The sequence below is a fragment of the Silene latifolia genome, chromosome 10, assembly GCF_048544455.1.
Source record: "Silene latifolia isolate original U9 population chromosome 10, ASM4854445v1, whole genome shotgun sequence".
Classification (NCBI taxonomy): domain Eukaryota; kingdom Viridiplantae; phylum Streptophyta; class Magnoliopsida; order Caryophyllales; family Caryophyllaceae; genus Silene; species Silene latifolia.
Genome location: NC_133535.1, coordinates 87,089,096 through 87,105,716, shown reverse-complemented (window position 1 = coordinate 87,105,716; position 16,621 = coordinate 87,089,096). Strand labels below are relative to the sequence as shown.

Here is a 16,621-nt window from a genome sequence, read left to right as displayed (position 1 = left end):
TTCAGGTATTTGGAAGTTAGAATGCACTTGTGTTGGATACTTTCGACGAGTTATAGACCGTTGTTTCAATGTTATATATAAAAGTATCATCGACGGCTTCAAATGAGTTTTAACTGTCATAGACTCTCTTCAATGTTTCATATAAAAGCTAGTTTCATCAACGGTTCCAACTTCATCAGCATTGTACTTCAGCATCTTGTCCTTGCACAACATGAACATCCACGTAAGTCGTAAGGTGGTAGTCATGCCTGCGCTGTTGAAATTGACATGGGGTTGACAATGGACGTGGATTTGGATAGAGGTTGTGGGGATACTTCAAGTTGCTTACCTGCAAACATTTGGGGGAATCTGAATTGGTTGTGCAAATGGCGACAGGGACTTTCGAGTTCCTTCTTAGTGGAGCTGGCCATCAGCACGGGCTGACCCGACCCGGATCCAACCCGCCTTGGCCTGTTATTTTATGCAACTTGACCTGACCTGGCTCGGCCCGGTCGTGGCCCGCCCTGGCCCCGGGCCTGGTCCTAAAATTCCGGCTCGGCCTTGGCCAGCCATTTTAGCAAAAAAAAAAAATAAGAAATAAAAATAAATTGGTAAGGTCCGTCAGCCCGGCCCGCTCTTGGCCCGCCTCGGGCCTGGTCCTGTTCAAGCATATCCCAGCCTAGCTTGCCCAAGCCCGTCCCTCCCTCGGGTCCGGCTCGGGTCTGACCAAGAGAGCCCGGCCCGCCCGGCCCAGGGAACATTATGAAGACCAACGCTCTACTCGGACGTTCCTGCATGTCACCTAGGACATGATAAGGTCTACAACGACGTTTTAATGGAGGTTTTGAAGTTGACTTCGGTGGAAAGGGCACTCTTGAGAATGAAAGAGCAGTCTTAATGGTGAAATAGAGATGCCATATGACCATGAGGAAATTATTTGGAAAAACAAACATAACAATAAACAAGGACTAAACAACATTAGATTAAGGGATGAAATCACCGCATTAAACCCAACTAACTCCATCGTATAGAGTTGGCAAAAGCTGACCTGACTCGAGGAATCCGACCCGATCCACCCAAAACCCGACCCGATATAACCCGAAAATTGGGTGAACCGAAACCGAACCGACCCGATAACCGATAGTAGCCTTATTTTTTACAACCCGAACCCGACCTGAACCGACCGACCCAACCCGACCCGTGACCCGATATTTTTTTAACTCGATAGATGACCCGATAATGAACTAGCTTAATAATGATTTAAATAACACCAAATTGACATTCATGTTAATTATTTTCATTTAAAAGTACAATTAATACACCTAGCCATTATTTAAACATAAAATTATCATCTAAAACGAAATATATAAGATAAAATATATCTTGATAACCTGACCCGACACTGACCCACTAATGACCCGACCCGACTTGTCACCCGTTGATGACCCGACCCGACATGAACCCGATATAATCCAAACCCGATATGACCCGACCCGCTTTAACCCGACCCGTAACCAACCCGAGTGACCCGATTGATACCTCTAGACCATCGACAAGCCCTACTATACTCAAACCTGCAGAACTCGCTCCTCAATAGATTGAGACTACATTAACCCTAAAACCAACTCCAAACAAAGAAAGAGCCCGACCCACTAAACCTTACGAGACCCAACAAAGAGCCTCCAAATCTCCAATCACCAAGAATACCACAAAGGCTACCATTGAATCCAAAAAGAAACCCCTGAGAACAACCATGATGATCATACAACAAGACATTGGGCTGATTAAAACCGTATATCCGATCCACAAAACTACCATCGAATACAGTTTTAAAATTATGAATTTTTGGGAATCAGATCCAGTCCAAATAATTCGGATATCTAGAAATCCGGAATCCGAAAATCTGGATATCCAGATTTCGGAAACCGGATCCGATTCGGTTTTATAATGCATAATAGTGTCCGCCTCAATTTAGGTTTGTCTATCTCGAAAAGATAATTTAGTCCATTCCTACCATAATTTACAAGTTTTAAAACCGCAAAGTTTACATGATAACACTAACTTACAATATCTTAAAGTTAGATTTAAAAAAAATATAACATATTATTATTATTGTGTAATTGTGTCTACAACTAAGGTCACAAATCAATCACATGTATCAGTCTAAGGGGTAATGAAAAGGTCCTTCCAGTCCGCTATTCACCCTAAAATACTACTAACTTAGCTTCCGCCCTCATTACAGTATTCTAAAGAATTGTAGCAGGTCTCACTCCTTCCAATCTTCCGATCTAGGTTAGAGTTTGCCAAAAACAACTAGAACAATTATGCGCATTAACCGTCTAATCGTCATTAAATGTTACTTATAACAACAAAGAAATGATACTGACAATAAATCTGCAAACCTAATTAGCAGCTATCACCAATTCATCGATTCCCCTAAATCCTAGCAAGGGGATTAGCTACTCATACTAATTATCATGCTAATAACAATAATTGAAACGATAACTAAACAAAACATAATGATTAAATTGAAATAACAATTAAACTAATTAAGATAAGAGAGTAAGGAGAGATAATCAACAGGAGACATAAGAGGAAAACAATTAAGGGAATCCTAGAGTTTAAATTAACTAAAGAGAAAGGAGAGAAAGGAGAAAAGAATTACAAGAATAGATCCGGAATAAGAAGAACAAAGCAACGTAATAGAGGTTCAAGCAGTTAAAAGTTCTGAACCCTTAATCTAATGAATGTTTTTCTCTTATATAGTAAGAGATTTTATTATCTAATAATATAATATAGCTAAATATAATAAGTCTCGACATAAATCATGCGCGTCAGACTTGGTTTTGCTCAATCGAGCAACATAAAGTTGGTCGATTGAGTATTTTTTCCTCAAAGGCTCTCGATCGAGCACTAAAGCACTCGATCGAGTACAGTAAGAATCAAGGTAGTCGATCGAGAGATTTAAAGTACTTGATCGAACACAAAAAGTACTCGAGCGAGCACTAAAGTACTCGATCGAGTGGTTTCAGCGCGTAATTCCTGTTTCGCGCACTGAACTTCAAACGGCCGCCATTTCTTCGTTACTTGTCGGAATGAAGCGATTTTCACGGCGTTGGAAAGCTAAGAAGACAAGGTTTCACCTCCAGTTGGAATCACTTGAATATCAGTTGTAGAACTTGAGATATGGCTCTTCAAATTAGGCACTAGTAATTTGAAGTTCTTATTTTGCTCGCCTAGCTACCTTACTTCTACGCACACCACAATTAGTAGTTTCCAAGCTCCGACTCAACTCATCTCCAAAATGTATGCATAGGGACAGGTTTTAAGCTTGATTATGCTCCTCTCCGGTTCATACCTGCAAATAATACAAGACAAACCAAAGTAGACTATTCGGGGGACATTTGTAGCTTAATACTACGAAATATGCATAGAAATGCGTGCAAATACGGTACAAAAAGTTTATATAAAATGCACGCATCAAACCTCCCCAAACCAAACATTTGCTTGTCTCCAAGCAAACTATATGCAACTAACTAATGGAACGGAGTAAAATGCACGCATCGAACCTCCCTAAACCAAACCTTTGATATTTGAATTTTTGAAATTAAAATAAACAATGCATGCAAAAATTGAACGTGCTAACAGAAATGAAATAAAAACAATATGCAGATACAGAGATGGATGCATATACCCTCCCCAAACCAAACCGTACAATGCCCTCATTGTACACAACAACTAGCAAAAGCAGCAAAAAGGGAAAGGGAAAATGCAAACTAAAGAAAATGAAGGAGATAAAGAGCTAAGAAACTCACAGGATAGCACGAAATAGGGAGAGACCTCCCCAAACCAACCAGCAACATGGGAGGTCGTAGCTAGCAGCACCGGATCAACTCAATTCGCGAAAAGAATGCAGGTGTACTTGCAATTACGCAAATAGCGCCCCAAAAATACAACCAAAACCAAATCTAAAATGTTCCGCAATCTATATTCGAGAAAACTAATTATTAAGCAAACAAAACTAAATAAAAGAATGTCTAAGAAATCCAAACAAAACATGAAAATCCGGGTTGCCTCCCGGTCAGCGCTAGTTTCAGATAGGTCCCAGCTCGATCTTCTTTTCTTCATCCACCCACGCAAATCAATGGCCTACAACAAGGCTTCTGATTGAATGCAGTCCCTTCAGCATCCATGATTTTTACTTTTGGTCGCCACAACACAGCATCGGAAGAACAATGACTCTTTATAGCATCAACTACGCCACGTCTTCTCTTGGCCTTATCCCACGCCCTCTTCTTATGTGGGATGGAATCTTCAAATCCTCCTCTCGGGTATTCTAACCTGTTAAGACCTGTATAAGAAGAAACAAGAGGATATTCCTCCAACTTGCTCCCAAACTGGGGCGGAGGTGTCAAATCAACAACAATATATGATTTAAGGGAAGGATTAGAAGGAACCCCATCGAGATCAATAAAAGGAATAGCATTACCTCCAGTTAGATAAGATTGATCTTCAATTACCTTCTTACCGTCATCCGGGATAGGCGTAAATGACGAGTCGACACTGTTCATAGCCAAATAATTCTATCGAGAATGAGTAGTGCTCGATCGAAGGGTTTCTTCACCAAAACTACTTGATCGAACAATGCTGACTGTTCGATCGAGGTCTTCTTCCTCAGCAGTGCTCGATCGAACAATGTAGGGTGTTCGATCGAGGTCTTCCTCGTACAAACTGTTTGATCGAGTATTGTAAGCTGTTTGATCGAACACTTCCTCATATAAGTCATTCGATCGAACATTGTAAGTAGTTCGATCGAATTTCTGTAGCTGTACAGTGCAGAAATCTTCGTATGATGCTTCATTTTCAACTAGATCTTCGAATTCCGAGTCATACATATCATCATCGTCAATAGGCAACTCAGCTCCTTCATAGGAAAGACTGCTTTCGGTACAAATATCATATACCGTCTTTGATTGCCTAAAATAGAACTCGACATCTACTTGAGCTATTTGAGACTCAAATTCCTTGAAATAAGCTTTTCTAGATTTATCATATTCTTGCCCTTGAAGTACAAGCATCTTCACTAAAGACTTCAATTCAGCAATCTCTTCCTTGTTGATAGTAGAGGGAGGAACCTGCTACGGCGGAAAAGAAAATGAAGGCTTTTGAAAGCCTCACTGCTAAATCGGATGTGGCGGCGCATAGTAATTCTGCGGCGGAAGTGGAGAATAGTTTGGGTAACCCCCACTTTGAGAACCATAACGACCTTGTCTATACTGCCGATAGGCATAGACTCGATCATTCTCCGCATAACAAGTAACAGCATCGTGCCCCACAACACCACATCTCTCACAAAATTATGCCACCTGCTGCGCCATGGGATGGAACATAGGTGGAAGATCAAAGGTACTCAAGCCTTCCCTTTGATGATCTTTTCCCAATAATCCTGTTTAGCTAGACCTGTAGGACCTATCAAAACAGCACTAGAAAAGAAGATAAGAACTGCCTCAAGGAATAAATTCCTTGAGGCTAAAGACAAACTCAAATAAAACAAGTAAAAAAGCGTCGCCTCCCCGGCAACGGTGCCAAAATTTGATGAGGCTGTCGTAACCCTATCAAAGATAAACCCGAAAGGTCTCTAACTAATGCAACTAGGAAAGTCGGGGTCGAATCCACATGGAGGCTATGTTGCTATCTACTTGCTAATCTAAGTCTGTCGGTGTCACAAATGGGAGTTTAGATATGATAACTAAACTAAACATCGAAAATTGAAAGAGTCTAACAGATAAGAGAAATGGACTAGGATGTCGGTTCATCAATGAATGCCAGATAATTGCAGCTAAGGTCACAGATCAATCACATGTATCAGTCTAAGGGGTAATGAAAAGGTCCTTCCGATCCGCTATTCACCCTAAAATACTACTAACTTAGCTTCCGCCCTCATTAGAGTATCCTAAAGAATTGTAGCAGGTCTCACTCCTTCCAATCTTTCAATCTAGGCCAGAGTTTGCCAAAAACAACTAGAACAATTATGCGCATTAACCGTCTAATCGTCATTAAATGTTACTTATAACAACAAAGATATGATACTGACAACAGATCTGCAAACCTAATTAGCAGCTATCACCAATTCATTGATTCCCCTAAATCCTAGCAAGGGGATTAGCTACTCATACTAATTATCATGCTAATAACAATAATTGAAACGATAACTAAACTAAACATAATGATTAAATTGAAATAACAATTAAACTAATTAAGATAAGAGAGTAAGGAGGGATAATCAACAAGAGACACAAGAGGAAAACAATTAAGAGAATTTCAGAGTTTAAATTAACTAAAGAGAAAGGAGAGAAAGGAGAAAAGAATTACAAGTATAGATCCGGAATAAGAAGAACAAACCAACGTAATAGAGGTTCAAGCAGTGAAAAGTTCCGAACTCTTAACCTAATGAATGCTTTTCTCTTATATAGTAAGAGATTTTATTATCTAATAATATAATATAGATAAATATAATAAGTCTCGACAGAAATCATGCGAGTCAGACTTGGTTTTGCTCGATCGAGCAACATAAAGTTGGTCGATTGAGTATTTTTTCCTCAAAGGCTCTCGATCGAGCACTAAAGCACTTAATCGAGTACAGTAAGAATCAAGTAGTCGATCGAGAGATTTAAAGTACTCGATCGAGCACAAAAAGTACTCGATCGAGCACTAAAGTACTCGATCAAGTGGTTTCAGCGCGTTATTCCTGCTTCGCGCACTGAACTTCAAACGGCCGTCATTTCTTCGTTACTTGTCGGAAAGAAGCGATTTTTACGGAGTTGGAAAGCTAAGAAGAGAAGCTTTCACCTCCACTTAGAATAACTTGAATATAAGTTATAGAACTCGAGATATGGCTCTTCAAAGTAGGCACTAGGAATTTGAAGCTCTTATTTTGCTCGCCTAGCTACCTTACTTCTACGCGCATCACAATTAGTAGTTTCCAAGCTCCGACTCAACTCATCTCCAAATGTATGCATAGGGACAAGTTTTAAGCTTGATTATGCTCCTCTCCAGTTTATAACTGCAAATAATACAAGACAAACCAAAGTAGACTATTCGGGGGACATTTGTAGCTTAATACTACGAAATATGCATAGAAATGCGTGCAAATACGGTACTAAAAGTCTATATAAAATGTACGCATCACTCAGCCCTACAAGACAATGTAAATAAACCTTTAAACACATTGAAAACAACACCAGAGATGGGCATGATAGATAGGGGATGGCCGATGGGCGAGGGGACAGGAACACCATACCGGCCCAATAAAACACTACCATATAAAACACCTAAATATATAAAGGATGGGATATACCCATTGATAAACAAACTCAGATCTGAACAGAAAAAAGGTTCCATACTTTGTTTGCATGCATGGCAATCAACAACGGACACATAAAAAGAGACAGAGGTGGAGTGGATGATTCACAACTAGCATTTCGTCACAAATAATTAACAACTAGCATTTCGTCACAATAAGAAATGGCTTTGCCAGAGCCACGAGACATGAAAGATAAAACTAAGAGGAGATTGAAACATTCATTTAACAACTTGTTCCTTCACGTTAAACATGAAATCTGCATACATTTCCACCCATAAGTAAACTCAAAACCAAATGAAACATCAATGTCTTACAAATATGCGAACTCAGTAAGTACGTCTTACGTGAGAAGTCATCAACATAAAACCTGCATTAGAAATGCTGAAAAATTGGGGCCATTTCAGAATGAAGATACTAAATAATCCCCTCATTTGTTAGGTTGTGGAAGTTTAAACCTCTATCATTATTCAAGCGATTTAAGGAAGTATTAACCAGAGGATGGAGTTCGGTGTAGGTAAATTGGAGAGATTGATGTGTGCATTTTACATATAGTTTTAGGTAGATTTTGGTGTTTTTGGAAGTAGTTCTTGGTGTTTTTATATTCGTGTTGGTATAATCCGTCATTTAGAGTGATAAGGTTATTTTCAGTCGTTGGCCTATCAAAATAAATCCTAAATTATTACTAACTGGTAGCTAGTGGCAAGAAAGGTTCAAATCCACAGGGAGGCGAGTTAATTATTCTACTTGCTTATATTTAAGTTCGTCTTAAAGGTAACCAATTTCTTGAAGGATTTGTTTGTTTGGTTTGCTAAAACTAATTGCAATAAAGTAAATAAGACAAATTCAATAATATTAAAAGGTCTAGGGATTAGGTTCACTAGGTAGTTATACGAGGTGTAAATTAATTCATTGATAGAGCAATTTATGTTGTTTAAGGTCATATGATCGGTCGATTCTAATATGTCCTTTAGATCTAACTTAACATGCGGTCGCTATCATTAAGTTAATTCTATTAAGTTATTGTAGCCTTTAGTAGTCTTAACTCGGTCGGTGAAAATCCTAGTTTGCAATACTAGTTAATTAATCCAGCAGAAACTAATCAACTAGATTCAAAACAATTAACTGAACAACAACAAAGAAGCTATTTTAACGATCAATTCATTAACATAATCCATGATAGGCTATCGCACACCTATGCAAAAATAAATAACATAAACACAAATGAATGTATTACGTAGGGGTCGAATCCACAGAGAGACGTTAGTTGTAAATTAGTTGTTATGGAGTGAATTTTATCAAGGTCGGTTATCGTATGATTGGTTGGTTGGATAATGGAAGAAAACAATAATGATAAAGAAATAGTCTAGGGAGGTCAGGTCACACATGCAAATTATGTAAATGCTTAAATTAAACATAGGAGTTGATGAATCGTTAATTGTTTAGGCTTAGAGACACCCACCTCTCAATATTAGTGTCTGTGGACATAGCCACCTACACGCCAAGCCAATATATGGACGTATAGCAGTCTTTTGAAAGCCACGCTCGGCGGCGTAAAAATGCTTTCGACCGGATCGTTTTAGATCGGTCAGTTTCGTCTCGGCAAGGGTCTCGAAACGATTAGAGATGTTCGGAGTCGCCACCAAGCATTTGTGGGATGCTTGGAACCCGTTCGAATCCACTTTATACCTCGGTCAAACGAAGCATAAAGTAGTGTTTGACATAGGTACTAATAAAGATAAGGAATCGTCCCTCTTTAGCATCCTATCTCTAGAATGACTCTCGTACGCCCTGGATAAGGTCGTCCACTATCCAAAGTTTCTGAGTAAGAGGTGAAGGTACGTATTGGGAAGCCCTTTAATCAGACAACCAATCCCGCCCGCGGTAGCGGCCTCTACTGATCGATCTTGGTTGATTGAATGCAAAAGTTGATAAAACGGTTTAAATGCATGAATGCGCATCCATTGGTTTAACCCTAACATGTGAGAGCTTTCTATGTCGGTTGATTTAATCCAAGTATCAATTATAAGATGTCAAGTTGGATTTAATGTGGATTTGAATGCAAGACGGAAATTAAACATCCATTTACCAAATTAGGTTCATCATGCATAACGTGATCTATTTGTCTTAGTAAGGAATTTTGCAAATACGGTGTTTGAATGAGCAAGTTAGTCATCTGATCTGTCCTGTATTCGGATTAATCGAAGTCGAGATCGTCCTAGACTAGTGATGGAAAGGGGACAGACCCTGCATCAGGCAGCCAGAAGAGGCGCGAGCCTGTTGGCGATGCAAGAGGGTCTCCCCTAGTTTGAAAAATAGAAAAAGGAGTGGCCTGTTTGGGCGCGGGTCAGTCAACGATGGAAGACGTGTTCGGACCATTGAAAAACGTTTATAAAACGTGTTGAAGAATGGGTATTTGAACCCGTTTTGTTTTGAAAAGACCGTTTAGACCGCTTTTGTATTGATTTGAGGAACGAGACTTGAATAATCGTCATTGTTTTGACAATATTCGATGTCGGGTTCGACTTTGTGTGGACAAGGCCCTCGGGAACTGCGTCCGCGGGATCCACACTAGGCATAATCGACTCGAGGTTCTTTCGAATCGAATTAAGACATATTAGAGTCGCCACCAAGTTTTATGGGAACTTGGAACCGTTCAAGTCAACTTTACACCTTTCATCGAAAAGCATAAAGCCAATCGACTACGAGTGATTAAAGATAAAGACTTGTACCCTATATCACTCGATTTGAATGACTCTCGTAATCCAATGGTATTTAGACGGATCCACAAACCATAGATCTTGAGTAAGGGGTGAGGGTACGTGTTAGGAAGCCCATAAGGACACCTAACCCCGCCCGTCGATAACGGCCTCTACTAAGTCAAGTATCGGATTTCAAACAAGGTCATAGCTACTACGATATATGATATGCAAACATCATTTTAAACCCTAACATGTGACAACAATTTCTATGTCGTTTTAGATGCAACTAAACTAACTTTGTCAAAGTTGTAATTTAGCATGTGGGTTGATTAATCTAACAATATACAAAACAAAGCAAACAAGGTTTAAGGGGGAATGGGGGAGCCGTGGGATCTACCTATTACAAACCAGGCATTTCATGCCGACACAACAATAAATTAAAGATACAACTCGATCTAAATACAATTGCTATATACGACACCATACACGACACATGGCCATTCGGCCTAGGAAAACGTGCACAAAGGGGTGACTCACGGCCTACATGACTCACGGCCTTGGGTCACTCCTCGTAATGCGTGCTTCCACTTAATCTTATCGAATTAGACATTGGGTCACACACCAAAGCATGCATTAGCATAAATCGGGCCATGTTGCTTTAAACAACATGCGATTTACTACGCTCTCACTTGCATTGGGGCACAACCGTCTAACTAAACAAAACTAAGGTTTTTAGAAATCGTTTGACTCGATAAAGGAGAATTAATTACAAACAAACTACTAAACATGACTCGATAAACAAAGTAAATACAAGATACGAAATAACGAAATGAAGATAAGAAAACAACGAGAAAAGGACCACAAGGACACGGCCAAACACGGCCTACACGTTCTAGCCTACCCTAATTCTTAGGTTAGATTCATTAGTTAGATCAATTGATTGCAAAACGGGATAGGAAACAAGTTAGAAAACGAGTTAGAAACAACGCTGATCGATTGAGATGATGTCGCGCAAAGGTGTATTCTACACGGCCTAAAAGGGGTCAAATTAGGTCAAGTTTGCTAATTAATTTAACTCATCGAGTGTTAATAAGAAGGTGCTAATCACGCACTCTTATACTAGCGAGAAATTAGGTGAAAGAGAGATGCGTTCATTGAGTTACAGAATTGTTAGTTGATTTTTAAAGCTATGTCGATGTACCCTAAAGTGTCTAATTAGGTTATTAATTTGATCTAATGTCATCTAAATAAGTCATATGTTAACAATCAGAGGTCATACTAACATGCAACGGGTCCTAAGGTGGGTCGAATTGCACGAGAGAAGAGGAGATGTCAAAAGCGAAGAACGAAGTTAGAAGTTCGTTTTATTTATGTCCTAGCTTGAACACGAGGATATGTAAATGAGACGGGGGTGTACGACCGACTGATGTAGCGGTTTCTTTCCCATCTCAAGTCAACGCGGGTGTTCATGGTGGTACTTTAACTCATACTCGGACTAAACTAGTTTCGTAGTTAATTTAAACGATAAATAAAAAGCGATAAACAAACAAAACAAACTATAAAAGAACAAACATAAAAAAATGAAATAAAAGGGAGAAAGAAGAGGATTTGATGCACCCTCAACCTACATGTATCGTTGACACCGTCTTGGTCGTAATCGATGGTAGATTTTATCTCGAGAGGCCGTCGTCGACGAAGAAACAAAGCAAACAACGCGTTTTTATCGAATCTGGACAGCAACTTTCAAACAGCGATTTCTCTCTCGTTTTACGATGAAAATTCAATTTAAAAGATGTTTTGAAAACTAGAAAGAGAGGAGAACAGAGATCTTAAAACAATCCCTGCTCGTTTTGAGTTATTGGGCACGAAAAACGAGCACAAACAGAACTGGACAGACAGGAAAAAAAAAAAAGAGTGTATAACACTCTGTTTTTCGAGGGAATTCGTGTACTCTCAAGGGCAATTTGGCTCGTAAATCTTTGTCTAATGTGTAGATGGATGTTGTGTGGTTAATTTGGAACAAGAAACTCGAATTTTGATGGAGGTTTGATGGAGGAACGAATTGTTTTTCGAAGAGGACACACAAACTGTTTCAGTTTGTAAGTCGGTTTTGTGGAAGGTTTTTGAGAGGCAATTAGGGTTTGTTTCTGAGGTTTAAAGCTTGTGAGTGAAGGTAGGATGTATGGAGAACTTAGAGGAATGAATGTATGGTGAAGGGTGGGTATTTATAGGGAGTTAAAGTAGGGTAAAAGGGAGGAGAGGCAGACGGGCTCGGCTGAGCATAGCTGCTGTCCAGCAGCTTTTGGGGGGTTTTCTAGGGTTCGTATGGGGGGTTTTCTTGGTGATTAAGGTAAGGTAATATGGGTAGGATATTAGGGTATGGGTTAGGGTTAATGGGCACGGGTTTTGGTGGTATTTGGAGCGGGTTTTGGACTCGGGTTTGAGCTGCAAAACAGGGGGGGCTGCTTCGTGTTTTTGCGGGCTGTTGGGGGTGATTTGGGACGGGATTTGGGCCGTGGATAGGGGGTTCGAACTGGGGTTGGATGGGTAGAGGCTTAGGTTGATTAGTGTACTCGAGATTCGTGCCAATTCGTAAAGAAAACGGGCTCAAAAACCGAGCTATAATCGAGCTCTAAAACACGTGTTTAAAACGAGTTCTTTTCGATTTTTAAATCGATTTTTCAAAACAATTAACACATTAAAATAAATGATTTTTCAAATCAAATATACTCATAAAATGATTTTTCAAATCAAATATTTATTTTATTTTCAATAAAATAAACTTGGGAAAATAAATTCAAGATAAAATAAAATAAATTGAATTCACCTAAAAAAAAGCTATAATTTAAATATCATTTAAATTAATAAAATGAACTCACTTAAAAAAACATTAATTTAAATATCATTTAAATTAATAAAATACTTCATCGACGACGCCCATTCTACATCGTAAAACGAGCTCCAAATAATGACAATGACAACTAAAGAATACATGTGTCCTATCATCATCGGGTGTTTGTCGGGTTCTCTATAAATTCCAATATCGACGGATACGGGTATCTACAGAGCCCCCACTTTGACTGAGGCTTGGACAAGGCGAAAGTCAAAGTATACCCCAGGTCCCTCTCGACCGAGGATTCTTGGTCGTTTATAGTCCATTAGATTTGCGTATATAAGCTCGCTTGACCATAAGAAAAGATCATACCGAAAACTTTGGGACTGACTCTTGCTTCTGTTGCGTCGAATTATCATCGTTGGTCATCGACCCATAAATTGCATAAGTGGTGGGTTGAGCCTTATCCTCGGGCGCCTACGTATCCGTTTCTGACGGAATCAAACCCGCGTCGTAGTTCGGCAACTGCTGACACATGCCCAAAGTTTATCGTCTGCTGGCATTTGTCCAAAATTCATCATCTGCTGACATTTGCCCAAAATTTATCATCTGCTGGCGCTTGTCCGAATGGGACGGGACTTTCCAAGGAGGTTGCCGCCACTTTCATCATTTGCTTTCAGCTGCGGAATTCTTCCATTTCATACTCTTGTATTGAATTGAATTCTGGGTGGATGTCATCCCTTTCATCTTGATAATGGTCTCTGAAGCCAACGGCTTCAGAGCCCCGATTTCAGTAATGGCTCTAAAGTCAAGACTTTAGAGCCCCCAGTTGAAGCATATCCTGCTATATTTGAAACACAAAAACGTACTAGCAATAATCATCACATAAGCACATTTGGATCATCGATCTTAAAGTTGGATTATTTGAAAGATTGGGTCATCGACCCGAAAATTGAATTTGAAAATTTTGAATGATTGGGTCATCGACCCGAAAATTGAATTTGAAAATTTTGAATGATTGGGTCATCGACCCGAAAATTGAATTTGAAAATTTTGAATGATTTGGTCATCGACCCGAAAATTGAATTTGAAAATTTTGAATGATTGGGTCATCGACTCGAAAATTGAATTTGAAAATTTTGAATGATTGGGTCATCGACCCGAAAATTGAATTTGAAAATTTTGAATGATTGGGTCATCGACCCAAAAATTGAATTTGAAAATGTTGAATGATTGGGTCATCGACCCGAAAATTTAATTTTGAAAATTTTGAATGATTGGGTCATCGACCCGAAAATTGAATTTGAAAATTTTGAATGATTGGGTCATCGACCCGAAAATTGAATTTGAAAATTTTGAATGATTGGGTCATCGACCCGAAAATTGAATTTGAAAATGTTGAATGATTGGGTCATCGACCCGAAAATTGAATTTTGAATTTTTGAATTTCGAAGGATTGGATCATCGACCCACAAGGATTCCACTACTTGGATCATCTATCCACAATTCGCAAATTTTTTTTGTGATTTTGAAATTTTGAAGTCGGACCTTGATAGGTGAGCATGAAATGCGACTCAGACATTCTATATGACTCGTAAACAACGTGGGCGTAGCCCGCTACCGTAAAACAAAAAGGAAAATAAAACCGTAAGTGTTCACGGGTTTTAATTCAATTATTGACTTGTTGGGGGTAGAAATCTAAATTGGCCGTTCCGGCGCCAAAAGATGGCAAATGGGAATCACAAGGTCGTCGAACTTGGGACGGAGATATCGTATGGCATCGGCGTGCTCCCGAGGGCACATGGGAATCAAGATCACTTGGCATTGACAGGGTGGAATAAACCCACAGAGCAACAACGTTGGCTTCGCCCAGACACTGAACACAGACTGACTTTACGAGAACACTTAGACATCACACATCACTCTTGTTGGGAACATTCTGTCACTCTTCTCCTCGCCTCCTTTCTTTTCAGCGAGTTTTCATTATTTCTTGCCACCGCCTTCTTTCTTTTCAGCGGGCTTTTACTATTTTTCTTCCACGCCTTCTTTCTTTTCAGCGGGTTTTTCATATTTTCTGTTCCCAACAAAAACCCACATCTATCTGACTGAGCATCCTTGCCTACACCGTTAGATAAAGCTCATTCTGAGACTTGATACTATTCATCCGAACCTATATCCTCATCCTAGCCTACATCGAGTGCTAAGACCGACTCAAACAAAGGTGGCTTCATTTGGACTTGGTTAAGACCCGTATGAAACCGACAAGATGACAACTTGTACAGGATGAGTGGATTGAATCCCTTATTCTGAAGGACTGCCTACGTATTCGCGTGGAGCGAAATCAAATCCGACGTAGTTCGATCAAGGTGCATAAACATGGCATTTTGATTGTGTGTACACACTCGAAGGTTTCACCTAAGGTATCATGTCATATCCCATTCTAGCCTGTAAAGTACCGTTAAATCCCGTGTTTGGGGTTAGGTGTAAAAGGCTTGGATCTTTTGGGATGTGGAGCTTGGTAATAACAAGTTGGAATGGTTAACCATCATTCTGAAGGTTTGTTTTGTGGTGCTAAGGCCAAGGGCTATGGCTGCTGATGTGGTTGGAATGGGCGTCTCGGTTTTGACGAAATCCGAGTGCAAATGGGTTGAAAATGATGCGGGTTCAAATTTCCATGTCTGGACCCTAAAGGCTAGGTATAACAACACAAGCGGAATGATTCTCAAAATTCCCGACTATCCCCTTGTAACTGTCTCAGGAAGGACTTAGAGGGTAAAGAGGTTACTACTTACGCTTTTGGGCTTCGCCCATTGAACTTCAACTATGGGTGCTTGACTGACTTCTGGCTTCCGTAACTTCGACATTCAACCAAAAGCGTTCTGCAATAACTTCAACTTCAACATCTTTTTTTCTTTTTTTCTTTTTCTTTCATCTTTTTTTCATTTTTCTTTTTTTTTTTTCATTTTTTTTCTTTCATCCTTTTTTTTTTTTTTTTTCATCTTTTCATCTTTTCATTCTTTTTCATCTTTTTTCTCTCTTTGAAAATGATCTTCTATTCATTCTCTTAGTCATAAATGGATACACCTTGAAAACTGGGCTTCGCCAACTAATTTGGGTAGGAACTAACAATTCCTTGTTAGAACGGGTTGATATCTTCTCTCTTCGAGAGGGGATGATTTTGTTGGGGAAAAAGGCTTGCCTTCCATCATTGATAGGGGAAACAAGGAGCTAGTCCGGGTTTGTCATAGAATCATCTAAAAGCTTGTCACAAACACTGGTTTTGATGGAGGTTTTCTACCGCCAGACATGGAATAGGTAAAGGAATCAAACACGGGATCCTAAAATATCCTTACATTTTGAAACAGGACGTATTTCTACCCCAGGGATGCCTTTGAGTGTGTTGTGCATTTTATCATGTTTTGGAATGATTGAGGATTGGAAACAAGAGATATTTGGAAACGAAACTGTAACTTTTTATTGGAAAGACAAATGCTTGACAGACTCGAAGGAACGATTCCTAGGACACACCCTAGGTCATCGCGGAACAAACGACTCAACTTCAGGAAAAGAAAGTCCTAGACTCGACTCGACTAAGATAAGAAAACAGATCCCGACTCATAATTTTTCAAATCTGGTCTTGAGCTTTCCTTTGTTCAGCTGTCAGCTTAGATGCTCGGTTCTAGTCCTTGATCCCTTTGATGGTCTGCCTCCATCCTGAGGTAGTCCTCTGAGGATCTACGCCAATGA

The 16,621-nt window shown here is 39.6% G+C and overlaps 1 protein-coding gene across 1 annotated transcript in view; it reads right to left on the bottom strand.

Moving 5' to 3' along the window:
• Positions 1 to 4,103: 4,103 nt before the first annotated feature.
• Positions 4,104 to 16,621, bottom strand: part of LOC141607862 (uncharacterized) — a 60,665-nt gene continuing 48,147 nt past the window's right edge. The window contains exons 5-6 of the mRNA XM_074427210.1: positions 4,873 to 5,114; positions 4,104 to 4,542 (exon numbers count right to left, since the gene is read on the bottom strand). Of these exons, the coding sequence (XP_074283311.1) occupies positions 4,104 to 4,542; positions 4,873 to 5,114 (681 nt within the window). The remainder of the gene's footprint in view (positions 4,543 to 4,872; positions 5,115 to 16,621) is intronic.